We start from the raw sequence: 25015 nt of genomic DNA, 5'->3' as shown, positions 1-25015 counted from the left end.
ATTGTTCCGTTAGTTGGTAATTCTGTTAATTTGTTCACTGTTAGGGTTAAATAAATAAATTGTTTCTTGTTATTCATGAAGTGACGATCAGGGATTGTCTTTCTTTTAATAGATTATGAGGGGAAAGGCCAGCTTCTCGGGATGTCCCGGGGGTTAATTATTAGAGGGGAACCACTATTCCCGTCATAACAGATTGGGGCTTGTGTTTTAGTTTAATTATCAGAAGGGTTCGGCTATTCCCCCTCTGTAATCATGGGGATGAGGAAGAGTAGGGCAAAGAAATCTCTAGTAGAAGTGGTTTGCAGGCTCCTTAACAGCAACCACAATGTGGGACAATCAATACAAGCAGCTTATAATAAAGGACAGTAATATTCATGGGTAACTTTAATCTACATAGAAACTTCAAAAATCAGTATTAGATATTAAGACTCAAAACAGAAGTAGGCTACTCAGCCTACTGAGTCTGCTCTGCCATTCACAACGAATTGTGGCTGATCTGAATCTTCAATTCCACTTTCCTGCCTTAAACCCAGACCCGTGATTTCCTTACTAAGTACTAAGTACTGTCAACAGTAACCCAGCATAAGGAGTTGACAGAATGCTTTCAAGATGCACTTCTTCGAACAGCAGGTTTTGGTACCAACCAGAAAGCAAATTATATTAAGACTTCATATAGAAAATGTGAAATGATTGATTAATGAGCTCAGAGTAAAAGCATGCCTGGTAGCAGTGACCACAATATGACTGAATATTAAATGCAGGTTGAAAAGGGAGAATTTTTGGTCTAAGAATGGTGTTTTAAACCTAAGTAAGGGCAACAATGTGAGCATGTAAGGTGGACCAGCTAAAATGAACTTGCATCAAATAAAACTGCTTCATTCAAGGAGGTAGGGAAGCAGGAAACAGGAAACAATAAGCTGGTTCACGTGACATCTGTTGATGGGAAGGTGTTAGAATCAATCATTAAGGGAGATTACAGCTGGGCATTTACAAAAATCTAAAGTAATCAAGTTATGTCAAAAAGAAATGAGGTCTTTAAAGTAGTAACAGTTGCTGTGGATAAAAGGAAGCCTGTAAATGTATTGTTCCTAGTTTCCCTGAAATCATTTGATAAGATGCAACATTAACAGTTACTGTGGAAGCTAAATATCATGATACAAGGAGCAACACATTAGCATGGACAGAAGATTGTTTTCTGACAGCCAAGAGTACGCATAAATGAGTTTTTGTCTGATTAGCAGAATGTGATGAGAACAGTTCCACAAGGGTCTGTGCTGGGGCCTCAACTTTTGAGGATTTGCACCCAGGACCTGGAAAAGGGAGGTGAAGAAATAGTTGCTAACTTCATTGATGATGCCAAGTTAAGCAGGAAATTATGTTCTGAAGACAACATAAACAGGTTGTAGATGGATACAGCGTTGACGGCATAGGCATAATTTGGACAGATGGAGCATAATGTGGGGAAAGAGTGAAACTGTTCACTTTAACAGGAAGATGAAATTACCTAGTGGAGAACGAGTGTGAAATTCCAAGGTGCAGGGGGATTGAACTGATTTAGTGCATGAGTCACAAAAAGTTAACATAATAAACAGTTAATGAGATGCTGCTATCCTTCATTACATTAGAAATTGAACACAAAAGTAAGGACGTTATGCTTTAGTTATTCAGGGAATTGTTGTGACCATGTCTCATGTGTGCAGCATCCTTACTTAAAGAAGGATGTAAATAGAAGGTGATGGTGGTGATGATGTACTAGATTGATACCTGGAATAAGAGAGTTGCCCTATGAAAATATACTGAACGGGCTAGGCTTGTTTTCACTAGCGTTCAGAAAATTAAAGGTGACTTGATTAATGTGTATAATATCCTGAATGGTCTTGACAAGGCAGGCATTCAAAGGATATTTCTTCTTGTGGGTTAGTGCAGAATTAGGGTGCATAGTTTAAAATTAGGGGTCACCCTTTTAGGCCTTCATTTGAAGATTCAAATTGAACTCAAAATGTTAATTCTGTTGCTCTCTCCACAGATGCTGCCAGACCCAAAATTAGCTTCCTACTTAACTTCTGTTTCCTAGTCGGTCATTCCCAATAGCAATACCTGGACAGGAGTATTTCTTGGAAACAATATAATTATCAGGAAATCAATGAACCCTCTTTCACAATACTCTACAGACCACACTGGGCTGAAACAAACATCACAAAAAAAGTTCTCTTTGCCAGCAAATCCCATATCCTATGATGGGATTTAAAAAAAAAACACAACAGCAGTGCTGTTGAAATGGTTGAATAGAAAGTGACACTATTCAAGAACTGTGATGTCACAAAATATTTACTAACCTATTAAGAGGTGCAAACTAGATTACCCAATTGGACACTACAAACTATGGCATGTTTCAATTTATTTACATATGATTTTGTCAAGACTATCTTCATCATATCTTTAACTTTTAGGGTAAACCTCTCTAGCTGAGACGATCTGCAGTTATAATAGATTTTTAAGGTAATGAAAAAGCACTTCAAAAATATGCCATTTCTCCTTGGTGAATTTCAGCATTCTTGTACATCTAAATAAAACAAATGTAATTTGTAGACATTATGAAAAATGAAATGCTTCTTATTCCTGTCTTCATTCTATTGTTAAAATCACCAAAACAAGCAATTTCAAGAACAAAGAGACTTCATACCTTGTAGAACATATCTCGAAGGTCATCCTTGGGACTAATCCAAGATGCTACTGCATCACAGAAAAAAATGAAGTCCTGTAAAAAAAAAATCTCCGATATAAACATGTTTTTAAAAAAAAAAAGCACGCAGATGTGCATAAGCTCCCTAAAGAGATGCTAATAAAAATCAATTCACCATCTGGAAATCAGATCTGTCTTAAAGTTACCCATTATACAGTTTGGAACTGGGTTAAACAACAATGGTCTTTTAGTAACAAGTAAAAGAATATTTGAAATAGGATAGTTTGATAATCATTATATTAGAAACATAAAATCAGGAACATAGATGGGTCTGGAGATCCACAGCACAAGTCACCAATTAAACTTAGGGATAAGGTTAAGAAACTAAAGCGGCGATGTACATGAGCCAAACCATGTGAAGCCTTCTTTTCTGTTTTTGCGCTCCTGTGTATTTTCCCAGATGAAAACAAGTCAATAACAAACATCAAGCACAAGTGAAATAAAAACATAAAAGCTGTAAAAAACTGTGGACGCTGTAAATCAGGAACAAAAACAGAAGTGACTGGAAAAGCTCAGCAGGTCTGGCAGCATCTGTGAAGAAAAATCAGAGTTAATGTTTCGGGTCCAGTGACAGATGCTGCCAGACCTGCTGAGCTTTTCCAGCAACTTTGGTTTCTGTTTGTGAAATAAAAACATTACTGCCTTATTCTAATCTCAGATAATTTTCAATTTTACTGAAGTAGCCACATAAGAGACTTGCAAGGGAACAGCCAGACAGCAGCAATCACAATAATGTTTCAGATAAAGACTGATGGCCTTTATTTGACATGAGACCCAAGTAATAAATTGAAAAAAGAGACAAAAAAGGAAAAGTGAAAGGGAATGTGGAATATACACTAGAAAACAACTGACAGACAAAAAAGAAATAATAAATGTGGAAAACATTTAAAGACTGATCAATAGTTATGAAATATATCCCCATAAAATGCAAGAACTAAACAGAAATGCCACACCATGGATACATTAGAAAAAAGGGACAACACTGAGATGGTATATACCATAGCTAAAAAAGAAGAAATTAATACAAAATGATTCAGAAAATGAAACAAGGCAAAAAGTACAAAATCATCAAGGAAGACAAATGAATTGTATTTTATAGATGCACAATGTGAAAACACAGATCAGAATGTCGATAGGGCTATGGGGAAATATACGATGAACATCTGGCAATGATCCAACTGGCAGAACTTCTCTGTTTATCAAGGAGACTAACACAGTGGTCTTGACCCAGGGGATGATCAAAACATTTAAGATAGGAAGTCACAAAATTATTGGACCAGACCAGATAAAATGATTAGTCTAGATAGATCTAGAAGTATTAAAAGTTTGGCAAGGTTCTTCTCAACTTATCTGCCACCTTTCGTACAATTCACTGCACCATTCTCCTCCAATGCCTTTCCACTCTTAGCCATCTCGGTGAGACTACCATCAGCTGGTTACAATCCTATATCTCACTGCAGCCAAATGAATACCTAGAATGGTTTTGCTTGCACTCTTGCTCTGCAATTTCTCTATTCCCAAGAATCTGCCCTTGGCCAAAATTGACAAAGATGATCAATAGTTTTGCATGGCAGCAGTACTATTCTTCACTGTACTAAATTTGCAAGCCACTCTCAATCTCTTCGATTCTGCATAGAAGAGATTCGGCCTGAACTTAAATGCTGCCATTACGAAACTCATAACAACCCTCACCTCCTCAGGCAAAGATCTCACATCCTGCAAATGTCAAAGGTGACAATCCTTAAATACTTTCCATTCACCTCTCGAAAGGCCATCATGAATGACGAGATACCAAACACAATGAGCTGTGCTAACTCAGCCTTGTACAAACTATAGCCACAAGTATTTGATAATAAAACTCCCAATATGAAAAGCAGCCATCACCACCATATTTCTGTACCACAGTGACACTTATGTTGCTGATACACAATCGAAGAGTACTACAGAAGTTTCACCAACAATAACCCCACCCTCTGGATTCAAATCAAATAAACAATTGCATCCTTCTTCATGCTAGTTCCACAAGCATTCAGGCCAATCTCTGGGAAATCAAATTCAATGGCTAGGACTTGATAAACAGATGGCTAAAAGGTGCATCCCCCAACAGGTGCCGTTCTTGTAACTTTCAAACAGATCACATTCCAGGGCAGAAAAGAAAAAATGCTTAAAGGCATTCTGTAAGGTCATCTTGAAGTGTGGCAGCGTTGACATTAGTGACTGAGAGAAATGTGCTTCAATTGTTCAAAATTGTGACAACTTGTCCAACAAGCTGTATTACACTTTGAATCACAATATCTTAATGATGAAGCAGAGTAGAAAGAAAAGCAGAACCAGTATTCCAGATCCCACTACTTCACAATGTGTCCAAAGATCTGTGGGTTCAGAATCAGCCTGTTCAGTTACATGAAGACCAAGGCAGAAACTCCTGACTGAATACATATATTCCTTGAATTGACAAAAAAATGCATAACAATCCTTATCCCTCTCTCAATCGAACAAGCAAATGAGCAAATGAAAAAGTACAGCACAGGACCAGGCCCTTCGGCCCTCCAAGCCTGTGCTGATTATCATGCCCTAATTAATCTAAAAAGAAACCTGACATTTTTCAATCCGTATCGCTCTATTCCCTCCCTATTCATGTGCCCATCTATGTGCCTCTTAAATGTCTTCAATGTGCTTGCTTCCACCATCTCTTTTGGTAATGCATTCCAGGCTGCTACCACTCTGTGAAAAACGTCGCTCGCACATCTCCCTTAAACTTTCCCCCTCTGACCTCAAACCTGTGTTGCCTTGTAATTGAAACTTCAACCTGGGAAAAAGCCTCTGACCATCCACCCTATCTATGCCTCTCACAATTTTGCAGACCTCTATCAGGTTTCCTCTCAGCTGCCGTCTTTCCAGTGAAAACAATCCTACTCTTTTTAACTTTTCCTCATAGTCAATGCCCTGGAGACCAGGCAACATCCTGATGAATCTTCTCTGTACTCTCTCCACAGCTTCCACATTCTTCTGGTAGTGTGGTGACCAAAACTGCACACAATATTCCAAATGCAGCCTAACAAGGGTTTTATAAACTCTTGTACTCCACGCCCTGGGTGATGAAGGCAAGCATGCCATATACCTTCTTAATCACCTTGGCTACCTGCGTTTCCACTTTCGGGGAACTGTGGACCTGCACCCCAGATCCGTCTGAATGTTAGCGTTCCGAAGGGTTCTGCCATTTACAATAGAATTCACACCTAAATTTGATCCTCCAAAATGCATCACCTCGCATTTGTCTGGATTAAACTCCATGTGCCATTTCTGTGCCCAAGTCGCCAATCTATATTCTGCTGTATACTTTCACAATCATTGGCACTATCAGCAATTCCACGAATCCTCGTGTCATCAGCAAACTTGCTTATCAGACCACCCACATTTTCCTTCAGATCATTTATACATACTACAAACAACAAAGGACCCAAGACTGACCCCTGTGGAATACCACTAGTTACTGGTCTCCATTCTGAAAAACATCCTTCCACCACTACCCTCTGTCGTCCACAACCAAGCCAGTTTTCTATCCATCTAGCCAGGCCACCCCGAATCCCTTGAGATTTTAGTTTTTGTACCAACCTGCCATGTGGGACTTTATGAAATGCCTTACTAAAGTCCACATAAACTACATCCAAAGCCCTTCCCTCATCAATTGTCCTCGTTACCTCTTCAAAAATTCAATCAGTTTGGTGAGACATGACCTTCCCCAGACAAAACTACGCTGCCTGTCACTAACTAGTCCATTTTCTTCCAAATGCGCACATAACTTGTCCCTCAGTATCTTTTCCAAGGATTTTCCCCACCATAGGCATCAAGCTCACCGGCCCATAGTTTCCTGGATTATCCTGCATCCTTTCTTAAACAAGGGAACAACATTTGCTAATCTCCAGTCCTCTGGAACTTCACTTGTCGTCAACAAGGATGTGAAGATATCTGCCAATGCCCCAGGTATTTCCTCCTTTGCCTCTGAGTAACCTGGATATGTCTTTGCAGTATCATCCAAAAAATAGAGCATTAGTGTTCACTAGTATAATTATGACACTCAGGTCAGGATCAGTGCAACTGCAATATTATTCAATAAACACAATATCTAGGGTAAACCAGCCCACTTGACCAATACATTATCCAATCAAAACACACAGCCCCTCCTCAACAGACACATTATCTACAGGGTGGACTGCAGCAAGTTACCAAATAATCTTCGCCAGAAGACTTCCTCACCAGTAACTTCCTAAGCCCAGAGGGACAAGAACAACAGCTGCATGGGAACACCACTACCTCCCATCACTGTTCCTCTATTCGTGTATCAAAAATCCTTGAACTACCTTCCTGACTACACTGATCAGTAATGTGGAAGCATTGTTACCATGTGGACATAAGCAGTTTGAGGCAGCTTACCAATAACTCCTCACTGTTTATGGTAATATATGCTCGGTCTTATCCTTGAAACCTATGACTCAAGAATTAAAAGCTTTCTGACACATTCTTAAAAAAATGTACATTCATAATGTTGTACTTCCATGTTGTTCTGACCACGCCTAGAACAAACAGTGTTATTTCGTGAACAAAATTCATCATTACTAGCAACGAACCTTAATGAATAGAAATTCACCTGGGCCTATTTCTGGTTTGAAGCCATTACAAAATGACGTGTCAGGGCTTATTTAAATAATCAAGGAGTGGACAACTGTCAAGCCTTCACAGGAACCTTGCCTCTTGCCTACTGAAACCACTGAATTTTGGGACAATCATCTCTCCTTGATTGCCAGCAGTCAGAAGTCAGACACCAGTCAGAAGTACCATGGATCTGGGTGGTACTACTCCTTGGGTTTCCCCTAATGTGGAACGACAGGACAAGCATTTGGCCTTTAATGAGCACATGAAAGGAGTCAAACGCCTGTCCTAAGTCCCGATTCGAGATATTTGAAAAATCAGGTAGGTCCAATATTTCAATATGACATTGTGCTTAACAGGCATCCATTGTGATGAAGCTAGATTGTAGTGTCAATATTTTACACTACTTGTGAAATAAATAAATGGTTTATTTGATCTTTTCTTAGATTAGGATTGGAGAGACAGCAGCATCACTATCTGTGAACAGTATTTCTGCCTCTGATGTTAATGGGTCAAGTTTTTACAGACTGCAATTCTGTAATACAAAAACTGGCTTCTCATTTTCATCTTCCACAGCGGTCATAGCTAAAGCCTCAACTCTGGTTCCGGAGGTCAGAAGTGGTCAAAATATGTCAACTTCAAATGCACCTTTTGTGGAAATGCCGATGGGTGTTACCTGGGGAAACAGAATTGCATTAGCGACATCCATTTAAGCAATGAGGTAGTTTTCATATTTACTGTAAAGACAAATGATCTATAACATTTTAGCAGCTGAAAGATCTTGCTAAATATTACTGTCATGTACATTTAAAAGAGTGCTATTGTACGATATGCTGTAATCATAAAAGCAGAAGGCAGCATAATTTAGATCACTTACCAGACTCAGCAATGGATCGATAGGAATAATATGGTGCTCATCTTTCAGCTGGAATCCAGTTGCACTATAATTTCAGACAAGATATCTGGATATTCTGGTGTGCGGTACAGTTGAGTTTTCTATTATATTGAAGGTGCTTCTTTTGCCATTCCTTGTCATGGATTTTTTTTTTCTTTTTCTGTAAACTTCTGTTTATTAACTTTCTTCACAACGATGGTTTGGCTTATGTCTTTGTTAGGAGCAGTCCTGAAGTGTCACACAGTGAATACTTCATTTATGCTTTGTGCAACCAGTAAAGTTCCATCTTGAAGATATTGTCTTCTTGTCTGGTTCGTCAGAGGTTCCAACCATTGCCCCGACACTACTGCAGGAAAGCACTTAATTTGAACAGATCATGCGCTCATTCCTGCTTACTTAACGTGTCATTTTGGCTATTCACCTATCTTGGATTGGTTGGATTAATGATTACCTGCATTAGTAGGGCCGATGGCCTAGAGGCATTAACACTGGACTATTAATTCAGAGACCCAGGTAATGTTCGGGTTTGAATCCCACCATGACAGATGGTGGAATTTTGAATTCAATAAAATTCTGAAATTGGAAGTCAAAGGATGACCATGAAACATTGTCAATCATAAGGAATAACCCAGCTGGTTCACTAATGTCCTTTAGGGAAGGATACTATCATCCTTATTTGGTTTTACCTACATGTGACTCCAAACCCACAGCAATATGGCTAACTCTTAACTGTCCTCTGGGTAATTAGAGAAGGGCAATAAATGCTTGCCTAGCCAGCAACACCCTCATCCCATGTATGAATAAAAAAAGCCAAAAGTAATTCAGTGAAAAACTAACAGTCGTAATTCTAAGCAGTTATTATCTAAAAACCTAAAATATTTGAATTTGAGACAATATACCCTCCCTGCTCCATTGAGATTTTTCAATGAAAAGTCTCAAATGAAAAGAATAAACTTGTTGATTATTGAGTCAATAAGAAGCCCACATTTCATGCAGAGTGAAGATTCTTGCACATGCCAGGTTGTTAATCAAGTACTTTCTGTACAAAACCAAAATGGCTCTTCATTGATATAGAACAGACCTTCACACAGGAACCAAACAGAAATATTGCTTTAAGCAAGACCATGTTCATGTTATTCGACTCTCAACTAACATTCAAGAAACTGCTGGTAAAATATATTGAAAAGTCTATAATACTATCAATTATGCTAAAGATTTTAGGAAGCATTCCACTTCCATTCGTGGAAAAAAAAAAGGTATAGTTCAGCAAATCAAATATAATGGTAGCATCTTGGCTCCCATTTTTAGTCTCATCATAATCATTACTACCAAGAAGTTAGCACATTAACTCGTCTCAGCTTATCACCTGTACAACTCCTCCTGGATTGACACCAATCATACTGCAAATGCCACGGAAAGCAGAATCTTTTTCTTCATTATCCCTTATGTTTCGCAGGGAAGTACACCTGTTCAATAGTGTTTAAAGAAAGGTCATGTATAAACAATGGTTATGTACAGAACTTGTTTTAATGCACTATGCACCACACACAACACATCTATGAATAGTATTCAATGGAATGTATATGCTGCAGTTAATTTAGGTTCAATTTGCCGTCTTGGCAAATCTGACAGCAGTATTACAATTAATACTAAAGTTTCGAAAGTAAACTGGAGAGTTTAATGTGCTCCATGTCAACCAATAATGTGGTCTCTGTTAAGCTTTGTTATAAACATTATATTAACGTTTTCAATTGTGCTTTATTTTGTGAAATCTATGCATTATCAAGTATTATTTAAAGTCAACTAATATTCACTTCCAAAATAAAAATTGAACAAAACTGTATACATGTATTCTTTGTGACTTGATTATTCCATCAAACACTAAGTTCACTTTAGAAAGTACCTCAATTAACCCCATCATTGCAACAATGCCATCCTTCGGAATACAAGATATTCAGTAATACAAGGTTTACTTTACGCATTCGATTTAAAAGAAGCAGCATGTGAAAGACAAATGACTGAATATAAGACAAGGTGGAACACAAGCCGGTATTCATACAAGCTGAATACAACAAAAGACTTTCACAGTTTGCAAGCAAAGTGTTTGACGTTAAAGTTAATAATTTCAGAATGTTTCTCAATCAATCAACAGAAGTTTAAAGTTCTGCGTTTCTATATTTTTAAAAAAGATTCCTGCATGCAATTTAATCATTCTGATGAAAATTTCTCTAATGCTTTTACATTCATAATCAAGCCTCTCAACACAGCAAGCATGTGACAATCTTACCCCATGCATCAGTTAGTTGTTAGCCACAACATAAAATAAAAATATACACGTAACAGTGCTACTGAAAAATCACAAACCTGATAGGACAAGATTAGTCACATGGTTGGCAATGGTTAAGGATTGTGAATTTGCAATCAACTGAAAACTATTGCTATAAGTGAGAAAGAGATAGAGAAAGAGTGAAGAGGAAAATGAATTAAATAAAGATTGAATAATACACACCAGGGTCTTATAAACTGCTGTAGCATGGGGGCCACCTCTTGAGGACAAACGTAACCAAGACGACCAATTGTTATTGCTACGGTAACGCAATCACGGTTATACACCACCAAACGCCAACCAAGACATGAGCAAATGAGGGGGAGGAGAAAAATAAAGAAAAAACAACAAATAACTCAGAAACAGAAATCAACAGAATCTGTGTATGATAACAAAATTAAGATCATCTTTTTGTGTTGATTATTAGATTAACTACCACCCACTGAAGGGAGGCAGACGTTATGGTGCAATCTTCAAAAAAAAAAATTAAAAAAAGTACGTTAAAAGAGGGAACACTCCCAAAGCACACCTACATTTTAAACTAACCCTTCCAACTGAACAAAAATGTATCAAACTTAACAGCCCTTCCAATTCCTAGTGTTGTAAGCAAACAAATTTGTTTCAGTGGAGGCATGTCACACTTTTACCAATTAAGACTTTTTTTTAAATATGTTAGCATCAAATCTCAAGCTTTCTTCTTATGCGTAATGCAGTATAACTACGTATTCAAACTCAAATATGAAGCATATTCTTAGAAAGGACGTCTGAGTACTCAGCAGTCTCTTGCATTATTCTGTTTCTCTAATATTACCAAATACAGGCAAAATCAATGAATGTAAAAGTGACAGAATAGATCTGCTCACCCCTCACTTTGTACGCTAAACACTAATTTGAGTTAACTACAACAAAACAGAAGCACTTACTAATGTTTATAATGCAATTTATTTGAGAATTGGTACAATGCAAAATGCCAATTTATCCATCACAAGAAATCAAAAGCATTGAGATTTCTATATTGGGTTAGTAATAAGGACAAATTTGCAAATGCATTGAGAATGTTGAGTGGGAAACAAATACATTATTAACATCTTCAAAATAAATTTTATTCTCATGTGTACAGCTACTAGATACTAATAGTAGAAAGAAAACTATCAGCTTTCCTCAAAGCAACAGAAATTTAAGAACAGAAATTCTTTCCTTCATTTAAATGAGCTAGTTTTCTTTTCAAAGACCTTACAATATCCACTTAGATATTTCTGTAAAATCAGGTAATGTAAAACATGGAAATGAACAAAGTGTTTTAGAAGTGTTCCTCTTTAAACTCACAAAAGGTTATCATTCAGAAAGAAAAAATTAATGGTTTTAGGATTACTCCAAGCTAACTACAAGGACGTTACAAAAATCCAGCAGATTCATATAAAGCAGAGGAGGGAAACCTACGTTCAAGAGACACAAACTATGCAACATTCTCATTAAAACAAGCATTCATGAACAATCTGATGAGACATGCAGAAAAGCAGATGAATGTCCATTCAAAAATAAAGTTCAGTGTAGGATATACTGATCAAACTGTATGATGTAGGCCAATTAATATGACATTTCTTGCAAGTTGTGTACCATGTAAGTTGCACACAAAATAAATTTTCAGTTTGAATAATAGTGCATTAGCATAAAACTCTTCACTTTTTAACCAAATTGCTTAAATTATCAATATTTACATAAAATTTCTAATCATTGTCCAAAAAAATCCCATTAACTATGGAAACAGCTCTTTATGGACTATTTACTTTAAACACTTCACTAAAGACCAGAGCTGCAGGAAAATAAATAAGACTACAAAATTTCAAATTCGAAAAACAGTTTGAATTTGATTCTGTCCAAAAGGCATTGATCTGAAAAATGGCAGAAGCAAATGCTGGAAATATTTGAGCACGTCAGGAGCATTTGTGGAAAGAAAAACAGTTAATACTTCAGGCTGATGGCTATACATCAGAAGTAGAAAAGGCTGAGATGCAACACATGTGACCTGAAACATTTGCCCAGTTTCCACTTCCAGATCCTGCCTGATCCTATTGGGCATTTCCAGCATTTTCTCTTTTTAGTTCATATTTCCAGCCTCAGCAGTCTTTTGTTTTATGTCAGGCAGAGAAAGAGAGAGCTAAGCAACCAGGTTGCCAAAGCATGTAGTAAGACTTTAAAACCAACTCTGGAACTGCACTAAGGTTATCTAAATGTGTATATTGGAGATATTTTGTAAGTTTAAGACTGAAGTAAGAAAGCACTGGCAACTTCTATACAGGATACACAATGGGCAAGTATCCCTATATTACAGAAAACCCCATTAAGTCTCTTTTTTATTCTAAGACAGCAGGTTGACACAAAACATAATTCTTCAACCCTAACTCTAAACACAGCATATTTAGAAGATACAGTTGATCAGTTATCCTTCATTAAACGTGCAACATTTTGTTTACATTTACTGTTGCTGTGCAGCATCCTGCTGCATACCTGCATTTACAATTTGAAGAACCTAAATATTACTCAAATGCCGAGAAAGAGGAACAAGCTTATAAATGCCCTCACTCTAGGCGCTCATTAACCATCAAAAGATATGATAAGGAGTCAAATGAACTCCATGTCAGTTGCAAGGTCTGTACGCATTTATTAAAAAAGATTCATTCATGGGAGTACCAAGCAATCCACAGGGTTCAACGAATGAAATAAATTCCATGTCTTTGTCAGAAAAAAATTATAGATAATAATAATATACTTATTCAATCATAAGATGTGAACATCACTGGCAGTCCCAGCATTTGTTGCACATTCCTAACCGCCCCGCAGAAGGCAGTGGTGAGCTGCCTTCCTGAACTGCTAAAGTCCACGTGGTGTACATACACTGTTTTAGGGAAGAATTCCAGCATTCTGACCAGCAACAGTAAAGAAGGTTGTGCGGTACTCATAGATCTGCTGTCCTTGTCCTTCTATGCAGTGAGGCTGCACTTTGAAAAGTACTGTTAAAGGAGAAATGGTTGGTAGACACTTATTTTTTGACTTTTACTAACACTTTGTGCTGGTGGTGGAGGGACTGAATGTTTAAGGATTGGCTGATCACATGAGCTGTTTTGCCCTGGAGTGTGTTGAGCTTCGAGAATGTTGTTGCAGCCACACTTACGCAACCAAGTACAAGATTTTCCATCATACCCTTGACCTGTATACTTATTCTATAGGAAAGTGGAGTTGAGGATTATTAGATCAGCCATGATCTCACTGAATGGTAGAGCAGACCAATGGGCTGAGTAGCCTCTTTTTGCTCCTACATCCTGTGTCTAATAGGTTCATTTTTAACATTAAATATAATTCTTATTTAATTCAGCATTCGTAAACTGATTTGTTGCTAACAATAGTTTCTCAAGGTATTTAAACAGACCGTGCATTTGATAGTGAATTGACAAGCTTGTTCCAATTATCACGCACTTACAAGACTCAAAATCATGTAATCTAATAGCTAGCTTAATGTATTTCTATTATACTGAATTTCACATTTAAAGGCTGACCTTTGTAAATCAAACACAGACAAAATAAAAACCGAAAGAACTGCGGATGCTGTAAATCAGGAACAAAAACAGAAGTTGCTGGAAAAGCTCAGCAGGTGTGGCAGCATCTGTGAAGAAAAAAAATCAGAGTTAACGTATCAAAACATTAGTTCTGATGTTTTCTTCACAGATGCTGTCAGACCTGTTGAGCTTTTCCAGCTTATTCCGATTTAGACAAAATATCCTTTTGTGATTTTGAAGTTTTGAAACTTTAGCAATACAATATCGTAAGTTTGTTCAGCATCTCTAAATTTGAGGCTCGTAAAGACTCAATGAATACAAAAACCAGCACAAACTAAATATCATCCCATACTAATCTGAGTCACTCAAGAGGGCAACCTGATAGGTAGAACTACTGCCCTTGACTGCGGTCAGCAGCCTGATCTAAAAGCTTAAGTCAAACAATTTAATATAACTAATGCTGAATAAGGTATTTTGCAAACAGGCCTATATTTTTCTGTCAACATCCAAATATTATTACTTACGCAGTTTAAATATTTCTTTCATACGTTCTTAATCACAACGCTCAACAAATTAAATATCCTACAAAACCAATATGAGTTACCTGTATTTTCCAGTAACGTTTTTGGTGTGTTAGGTCTATTAATGATATCCACCAGCTGGTGCAAGACCATTGGCACATAAGGCTGCATTTCAATCCCTAATGAAAAAATAAAATTAGTGAAGAGTTTACCAGCTAAAGGCAGATTTTCAGCCATTAAATTTTAAAATTCTGCACTTTTTCTGCAAATTTAGTTGCAAATAAAATTGTATCCTTGAACTTGATTCTGTCAGAGACCTTCAGGGTGGAATATATACTGCACACTTTTCCAAATGTCTTCAGTTAACATCAATTTCTTGAATCAATCAGCAATCGTTTGTCACATTCAGCAGATAATGAAAACCATCCAAATTCCTCACTGTGCAATGATGTGCATATGAATGGAGGCTTAGAAAAGAGCATGGTAATATTTTACTTCAATTCTACAACAATCTTTTGCAGGATCTTTTCATATACAAATGCATTGCATCCATTGATTTTTGCTTCTCCCCGACAACTTTTGTCCATCCTGCTGGTTCCATCCTCAGAAAGACTGTCAACCATATGATTCTAATTGTACATTTTTGTAAATCCACTGATACTACCTTTAAAAAAAAACACACGGATGCCAATGTTTTCTTGAAGATTGGCTAATTAGCTTCAAGATCCCAATTTTCTTCTCCCTTTCTCCAACAGCAGTGGCACATTTGCTACCTCCAAATCTACAGGGACATGTCAGAATGTAGGATACTTTGGACAGTCACAACCAATGCACCCACTGTCTCTTATTAGGCCATTAGATCCTTGAAACTTGTTGACATTAAATTTCTTTAATTTCAGTAATTTTCATTGCCTTCAGTTCCTCACTCATTAGATTCTGGTTTCTCACTATTTCTGATTTGAACCTTGTAAAAGGAAGGCACAAATTTGTTTACTATCTCTGCTTTAATTCAAGGAGATGGCAAAGAATCACAGATGCTTCATGCAAATCAGATACAGTGCCTTTTTTTCCCTTCAAGTTTTCCTTCCGTTTTTCTTCAAGTGATCTTATTAGTTGATGTACTATTGCCACTAAACTGCATCCCAATCTGTCATGCTCTGCTCACTTTATTCAAATCATTACACTGCTCCAACTTTTTGGTTTAGATTGAATTGTTCTCTCCTTGCTTGAACATTGATCCCATCTTAGTACGGTCAATGATCCTATGAATTCAGTAATTAAGTGGAGCTCAATCCCTCTTTTGGCTTTGGTTTTACTCTTTATTAATAAAGTTAGGGTTCCCCTTAATAAAGGGTGCAGAAATGGGGCCTACTGAAGTGCTCTGGCCGAGAGACTCGCAACGGGCATGACAGGGCAATGGCTTTTTCTGTGCTGTAACCATCCTATAATTCTATTCACCCCCACACAAACCTTTTGGTTTTGTTCTTTATTGCACCTTCATTTTCTTCAAACTGGTTACATTTCCAACATTGGATGAAACTGATAAAAGGTTATCGACCTGAAACTGTTCCACTCATTCATCTCACAGATGTGTCTATTCCAATTTTCAAGTGGCTTAGGTCAGAGTTAGAAATAAGTACAGTGTTCAGTTTTGAACATACCAGGATAGAAAACAAAGTGGAGAGATATATTTAAGTCATTCTTTGGAATATAGAAGCCAACAAGCCCGATGTTTATTGCCCATGTCTCGCTGACCTTAAGGTGACAGAAGTGGTCTTAGTGAACTGCTGCAATTTGCAGTGATAGTATAATAGTGCTATTAGTTAGGGAGTTTCAAGACTGTGACTCAGCAAAATTGAAGGAATGGTAACATATCTCCAAGTCAGTATTCTGTGATACACTATACCATCATATACCTGATCAAGGTGGTGAAGAAACTAAGAAGAGTCAGATGATGACACGAGGACTGCAGGATAGCTAGCTTGCGACCTGTCTTATTAGACATGGTATTGGTATGTCTGTTCCAACTACATTACTTGCACTAAGGGTTACTTCATAACTTTGATGGTGTGAGTTATCAACAATCTGTTCTTAATTGCAGTAGGCTGCACTGAATTGGGAGTCTTGCACCGTACATAAAGAGCAATATTCCATAACACCAGGATGCGAATATTTATAGCTGTAGTGGAACAGTTTAGTTTGAGAACTGCTACTTATGGAGCCCAACTGTTTTTCCTAAAGGAAGTCTATTGCCGGGCACAGACATTACGTTCAGTACACTCTGCAATCACATGCCGTGAAATGAACTAGTTGAAACAGGTAAATATTGTGTAGACCCCAAGAAATCAGTAATCTGGCAATTCTAGTTGAAGATAGCTGCAAAGACTTCAGCCAAGCCATTTGTACCCACAATATGAACTCAGGTTTTGGTGAACTGGGAGAATTCCTGGAGCATGCTCCTCCTGTTACTTGCTTAACCTTTCAACACCATCAACAACTGGCAGAGTTGCAGAGCTTTGCTGTTCTATTGTACATGGGATCACTTGGTTCTGTGCATACAAATGTTCCCTTTTAGTTGTACACAGTCGCATGGATCTCTCAGTACAGACATCGGAAGTCTGCAGAGCAGAAGAAAAGTTAGGATAACATAGCTCCATAGTGGCCTGCCTTTCTGTTTATTTGTTTAGCACACATTTAGTTCTATGCTGTAGCTTCACCAGGTTGGTGCTTCATTTTCAGGAATATCTAGCATTACTCTATATACCATTCAATAACCAGTATCAGTTATATGCTAATGGAGAAACATAAAGACTGTGCCATGAAGTTAGTGTGTGTGGGGGCATGCACTTAATGGATACAATGAGAGCTGTTATATCTGTTCATAATTTATCCCAACTACACACTGTTGCATCTACATGACATGACAATAGTAGTCCTGTCATCATACTGTGGACAGCGTCTCCACAAGAGCTGTATTGGTGGTAACTTCTTTCTTTGTTGTGATAAACAAATCTGCAAAATATTGGCAAGCAACTGGACATGTAGGTTATTCTCTTGATTTGGTTCTTACAACCTGCCAGAAGCCCGGTCTGGCAGCTATGTCCTACAGGACTCGATCAACTTGATCATTCGCTGTGCTATGAACTGGTGGTGGCACATTGAAGCCGAACAAACCAGAGCATGCATTGAGTTTTGATATCTTGGTGCTTCTTCCAAGGTGATGTTCAACATGGAGAAGTACTAACTGTGGTAGGTGATAATTAACAGGTTTCTTTGTCCATTCATTTAAAGAGTCAAAAATCAATGCTGAGAACTGATCAAAGTCATCCATGTTTTCTGTATACTACTGGTCCAGGAAAATAACCATGATGCAACCATAACAAATATTCACTGAGATATCAAGGATTAGGGAAGTTGGTACTGAAGGCTCAGTATGTTGAAATTATTTACACTGGCACAGGGTAGGACATGAGAAAACATTTTTTTTTAAAAATTACGAAGTCTTTGACTGGAGTGAACAGGGGACTTTTTTTGATTAAAACATGACAAAAAGTCACGTTTAAACTCAGTGTGACAAAGTAATCAATTTCAAATCTTGAAGTAAGGAAAGAGATTTGGAAAAGATAATTAATGAACAGGATGGTTGGGGTCAGAGTTGCTACAATGCGGAACGTTTTGCCTCAGGGAAATTAGCAAAGACCACTCAATTTTTAAAGCAAAAAAAAACATATGCACAGGTAAATACAAGATTAAATAAAAAGGACAGGACAAGGAGGAATATATTTTGGAGTCCTCAAAGTAAGATGCATCACAAATAGTCGCTTACCATGTGCTGAAAACGATGTGGAGGTGGTGGTGTTGATCTGGTGTGGACTAAGTCAGAAGCCATACAACCTCAGGTTATAGTCCAGCAGGTTTATTTGAAATCACAAGCTTTTGGTGTGCAGCTCCTTTGTCAGGTAGAGGGCGAGAGACGGAGCGCGCGCGCGGGCGAGAGACGGAGCGCGCGCGCGGGCGAGAGACGGAGCGCGCGCGCGGGCGAGAGACGGAGCGCGCGCGCGGGCGAGAGACGGAGCGCGCGCGCGGGCGAGCGAGCGGGCGAGAGACAGAGAGCGCGCGCGAGCGAGCGAGCGAGACAGAGAGCGCGCGCGAGCAAGAGACAGAGAGCACGTGAGCGACAGAGAGAGCACGAGCGAGCGAGAGCACGAGCGAGCGAGAGAAGAGCACACAGACACAGTTTATAGGCAGAGATCAAAAGATCATACAACTCATGTGACAGATAATAAATCTCCACATGTGGCCAAGAGTGTTAGATGGTGAGTAAAGTGTCAACAGCTGAATAACCAGTGAAGGGATGACCTACAATCCAATTAAATGAGGCTGAAAGATAATTATAAAAAATTGAAAATAAGATAGTGCTGAAGACAATCTAGATGACTGGAATAACATGACAGATATAAGTCACATGCCGAGGGTCTAACCAAAGTAATGTAATAAGTGATTCAAAACTGTACAAACTAATTAAGGTAGAGAGATTATAATTTAATCAAGGTGATGCTGTCAAAACAGGACAGAAAGGAAGATTTTACAGATTCAGAACATTGTGGTGGGGTCGCATATAACACGAAAGACAGACACCTCAATACCTTACTTTACAGGTAGATAAACTCATGATGCTGCACTTCTCTAGCTTCCACCCTAAACATATTAAAGAAGCCATCCCCTACAGACAAGCCCTGTGCTCACACAGGATCTGCTCCAATGAGGAGGAACGCAATGGATACCTAAAGGTTTTGAAGGACGCTCTCATAAGAACGGGATATGACGCTCAACTCATTGATCACCAATTCCAATGTGTCACAGCGAAAAACTGCAATGACCCCCTCGGAAAACAGACACAGGATATGACTGATAGAGTACCCTTCATTGTCCAGTACTTACCTGGAGTGCAGAAACTATACCATTTTCTTTGCAGCCTTCAACAGGTCATCGATGACAATGAACATCTTGCTAAGATCTTCCCTACGCCTCCAATTCTTGCCTTCAAACAAACACCAAACCTTGAAAAGACCATTGTTCGCAGCAAACTAGCCAGCCTTCAGGGCAAAGCCAACCACACAACCCTGCCATGGCAACCTCTGCAAGACACATCAGACATGGATACTACCATCATACGTGGGAACACCACCCACCACGTACACAGCAGACACTCATGTTACTCAGCCAATGTTGTCTATCACATGCGCTGCAGGCAAGGGTGACCCGAGGCATGGTATACTGGTGAGACCATGCAGATGCTACAACAAGAGATGAATGGACACCGCACCAACAAATCGCCAGACAAGAATGCTTCCTGCCAGTCAGGCCACACTTCAGTGGTCAAGGGCATTCAGTTTCTGATCTTCAGGTATGCATCTTCCAAGGCGGACTTTGAGACACACAACAATGCAAAATCGCCGAGCAGAGACTGATAGCCAAGGTCCATACCCATGAAGATGGCCTCAACCATGATCTTGGGTTCATGTGGCGCTACATGTGACTCCACCACACTGTTGTGTGTCTGTAAAATCTTCCTTACTGCCCCATTTTGACAGCATCACTTTGATAAATTATGATCTCTCTAGCCTGTATAATTCCAATTTACTTATTACTTTGGTTAGACCCTCAGGATGCAACCCTCATACCTATCATGTTACTCCAGTCATATAGTTTGTCTCCAACACCACCTTATTTTTAATCTTTTGTAATTATCTTGCTGCCTCATTTAATCAGATTATAGGTCATCCCTTCGTTAATTATTCAGCTGTTGACACTTTACTCCCAGTCTAACACTCTTGGTCATCTGCAGTGACTTATTATCTGACACTCCACTCACACCATTTGTACGATCTTTTGATCTCTCTGTCTATAAACGCTGTGTGCTCGTCTCTCTCATTGCACCTGGCGAAGGAGCTGCAGTCTGAAAGCTTGTGATTTCAAATAAACCTGCTGGACTATTACCTGACGTTGTGTGATGCCTGACCATGTGCTGAAAACACCTCTGGTTCTAAACATATATTTATTACCAAGTTCACAGTGTGAAGTATATCCATCAAATACTAACCCATCTGAATTGAGATCTCTCCAATTGCCCACGTCGCATTATTACACACCGAAATAAATTCTGGGTTCAGATTAGTTCCAAGAACTGGCATGAAATCAGCTGCAATAAGAAACAAAGCTGGAGTTACAAAAAATATATGTATAAGACAAAATATACATCCTCGAATTTATTAGCTGTGAATTTCACATTATGTGTATTGTGACAGAAACAAGTGAACAAAGACAACATTGCATACCAATGCAAGGCTTCACATGCTGAAAACAGGCTTTTGTTAAATCACCCAATAAGGCAAATGAACTCTGCCGTACTTCGGGCATCTTGTCCTATAATTAAAAAGAAAAAAATGGTTTGATTTCTTTTTGGAATTAGAAAAAAAAAAGTTGTTACAGTAGAACATTTGCTTACCTGCATGCACTGGTACATTAACGACAAAATATTGCTCCGTGCTACAAGTTGCTCAATGCTTCCTCCAAGGCCTTCAGCCAGACCACTCAGTAAATCAAGTGCCACAATCATAAAATCTTTATCTGGGGCCTCACACTGATCCGGCTGGGAACCATGCAACTATAATACAAGAATAATGACATGAGCAAAGACCAAGACAATAAAACAATCTGGATCACAATAATATTGATTTTATCTGCCTGAAACTAAGTGTACTCAGATGATGTGTAGATGAAGCCTGAACGTATTTCTAAGTACTGTCAGCAATCATTATTCCATTGATCTAGTCCTCTCTTCTACTCCTGGCAACCTTGATATTGTGCTGTAGAATGGCCCATAGACTTTCACGGGAGGTTTCTTAAATTCAAAAATAAGGGAAAAAAAATCTAAATTCGAGTTGATGGACGGATATTGCCCAATTACAACCATGAATCAGCTGCTAAGCATGATAACAATACTCATTCATAATTAACATTAGTGAATATTGAATAAAATAAATAGTTCATGGATTGATGAACAAATTGACAAATAAACATGCTAAAATAAAGTCTGTAGAATTCATGCCAAAAAAAAGTGTGTCTATCCAATTGGTTCACCTGGTAAAGTATATGCACTCATCTTTGTCTGACCCTATTAACATAACATTGTCTCACGCCTATTATCTCACCTCTTCATATCAATCTTGTACCATTCATGTTGTTATAATCCTAGCTGATATTAGTATAGAGAAAGTCAGATCTCAAGGTGAAAATCAGCTTGTTAGATCCTAACTTTTTTAATCTGCATGTCAGTTACTGAACACATTCACAACAGGCTGCCAGTGTACTTTTAGTATACTGTTACACAGAAAATAAAGCATTTATCAAACAAGAAAAACAAAATGAAAGACTGTAAATACATCATTACAGACATCAGTAAAGAAGTCCAATTCACACTATTCTTTTTATCTGCATTGGCACACCAATCGACATGTGCTGAATACTGGAGCAGCCGTGCACTGTGCAGCTTAGAATGAACGCTGTTTATAAGATCCCAAACCCGTGAAGAGCAACAACTAATTTCACATGAAGGCCACTTGTTCAGGCCCAGGCTGGTATAACTGCAACCGCTTCCTTTCAACAACTTTCTCTGCAGCCAGTAAACGCTGTTTCCCCTCATCGGTCTCCCCTAAGTCGCCAAAAACAAGTTGCCAAAAACAAGTTGCAAACTAAACCATTAATTTAATTTCAGAGCAAGTGCACAAGTGCCCCAAATGCAGCGTCTAGCATTCATTTTTTGGCATACATCACAATGATGGACTTCATGGATTATTTTGCCTCTGTATGTTAGTGGACCCATGTTGCTAAGCAACAGCCCAGTCCTTTCCTTTCCTTTCACGTACTGAACTGTTCACATGAAGGCTTGAAAATCTTATCAAAAGGTACATAAATACTAACCCACAAAAACACTCAAATAAAACTAAACCATGTCTGCCCTTCCTCTTAAAGCACAAAATAGAAAACATGAATTCAACTTCAAGCTGTACATTATTCTTAACAACTCCTTGTAGTATCAAATTTAAAATTCTAACAACATTGGCTAAAGAGGTTCCTTATAAATTCTTGATTGGATTTATTGCAATCATCATATATAATGACATTTAACAAATCACTGCTCTCTTGGACAATTTATATGTAGTATTAAAATACTTGCCATAGCTTGGGAAAGCGTCTTTTGGACTAGATTTACACAACGCTGGTATACAGGTTCACAGTATGGAAGAAAGCCAGACTGCAAGGCAGTGGCAACAGAAGACAGGCACTGTAACACACAACATATTAGATTTAACAGAATGTTACTTCTGAAAATTCAGTGAAGAAAATGGAGCCTTTCTTACATAACTGTAAAATTTATGACAAATATCCTAAACAGCTCTTATATCAACTAATTATCTTTGTAATTTAAATTTAGAAAGCAATGGACAGCTTTAAACGTGCAGAGATTGTGAATACATTTTAGTGGTACCAGTACATTCGGGAAGGCTTAGCTCCAGAAATTGTCCATCCATTTTTACTAATTTATAATGGGAACACAGTTTCTAATTTTAAAAAAATTCTCATTTGTTGAAAAAAATCCACTGAATCAGTTGCTTAATGCCAGTTCCATTTACTGATGTTAATTTTATTCTCCTCCTTGCTCCAACACCAGTTGATGATTTATTATTTAAATTGGGTATACACATGTATAGATTACTGGTGTCTAAGCACCAGTGCGCCCAGACCTGCATTAGCCACTTATTTGAGAACTTAACCAACAGAAAGCTAATCAGAGACTACTTCCTGGATAGATCTTCTGAAAGACTAACGTAGAAAAAGTGATATTTATTGAGGTGTTGGCCAAAGATGGTAAAGTTGAAAAGTAGACTGAGGAAAGACTACATATGCCAGGTCACTATTTTGCCTTAACATTTAGAAAATCAAAGAAAAACCTGCACTACAATAATGTTTCATCAAAACATAGCAGCCAGATAAGAGCATTTCCATTTCAGACATATGAATCAAGAAGTTTGGAAAATAAATGCGTCCTTGCAATGTTCTTTTCAATTTGTTTTTCAACTGCGTGGATTTGAAAGGCAGGCACGTGGAAGCCATTCGTCAGGCACACCAAAGGGCACATGTGGAGCTTCCTAGTTGCAGAGGGAACAGTGACTACTTGCAGCTAGCAGAAAACTTTTGTGATAACCGCATTTCTCTTATTCTGACCTCTTAAGTACACAGCCATAACTGTTACGAAGATGTAACTAGTTGACAAGGGGGGAAGCCAGTCAATGTAGCACATTTGGACTTTCAGAAAGCGTTCAACAAAGTCCCGTGTAAGAGATTATTGTGCAAGATTAAAGCACGTGGAATTGGGGGAAGTGTATTGAGATGGAGAGATAACTGGTTGGCAGAGAGGAAAGAGTAGGAATTAATGGGTCCTTTTCAAATTGGCAGGTAGTAAGTAGTGGGGTACCACAGGGACCGGCACTGGGAGCCCAGCTATTCAGAATATATATTAATGATTTGGATGAGGGAACTAAATGTAACATCTCAGAGTTTGCAGATGATACCAAGTTGGGTGGGAGGGTGAACTGTGACAAGGATGCAGAAATCCTTCAGCATAATCTGGACAGGTTGGGTGAGTGGGCACATCGATTGCAGATGCAGTATAATTTGGATAAATGGGAGGTTATTCACTTTGGAAGCTAAAGCAAGGTGGCAGATTACTACCTGAACGACTGTAAATTGGGAGAGGGGAGTGTGCAGAGGGACCTGGGTGTCCTTGTGCACCAGTCACTGAAGGTAAGCATGCCGGTGCAACAGGCAGTAAAGAAGGCAAATAGTATGTTGACATTCATTGTGAGGGGTTGAGTACAGGAGCAGGGATGTGTTGTTGCAGTTATACAGGGCCTTGGTGAAGTCACATCTAGAATATGGTGTGCAGTTTTTGTCTCCTTTTCCGAGGGAGGATGGTCTTGCTGTCGAGGGAATTACAGCAAAGGTTTATCAGGCTGATTCCAGGGATGGCGGGACGGACGTATGAGAGGGGATTGACTAGGTTAGGATTGTTTTTGCTGGAGTTCAGACAAATAAGGCGGGGAAGGATCTCAGAGACTTACAAAATTCTCATAGGACTAGACAGGGTAGATGCAGGGAGGATGTTCCTGATGGTGGGTGTGTCTAGAACCAGGGGTCACATTCTGAGGAGGTGGGTAGACCATTCAGACCGGAGATGAAGAGACATTTCTTAACCCAAAGAGT

At 38.6% G+C, this 25015-nt stretch overlaps 1 protein-coding gene across 4 annotated transcripts in view; it reads right to left on the bottom strand.

Annotated features, from left to right (window-relative positions):
- tnpo1 (transportin 1) overlaps positions 1-25015 on the bottom strand; it is a 122941-nt gene that overhangs the window by 19811 nt on the left and 78115 nt on the right. For all 4 annotated transcript variants that reach the window (XM_048595394.1, XM_048595393.1, XM_048595391.1 and 1 more), the window contains exons 16-23: positions 22929-23036; positions 21198-21356; positions 21028-21115; positions 20793-20891; positions 14773-14868; positions 10798-10873; positions 9655-9754; positions 2684-2758 (exon numbers count right to left, since the gene is read on the bottom strand). In XM_048595394.1, the coding sequence (XP_048451351.1) occupies positions 2684-2758; positions 9655-9754; positions 10798-10873; positions 14773-14868; positions 20793-20891; positions 21028-21115; positions 21198-21356; positions 22929-23036 (801 nt within the window). The remainder of the gene's footprint in view (positions 1-2683; positions 2759-9654; positions 9755-10797; positions 10874-14772; positions 14869-20792; positions 20892-21027; positions 21116-21197; positions 21357-22928; positions 23037-25015) is intronic.

The sequence above is a fragment of the Rhincodon typus genome, chromosome 3 (assembly GCF_021869965.1).
Source record: "Rhincodon typus isolate 14 chromosome 3, sRhiTyp1.1, whole genome shotgun sequence".
Classification (NCBI taxonomy): domain Eukaryota; kingdom Metazoa; phylum Chordata; class Chondrichthyes; order Orectolobiformes; family Rhincodontidae; genus Rhincodon; species Rhincodon typus.
This window is presented reverse-complemented; position numbering and strand designations above follow the sequence as displayed.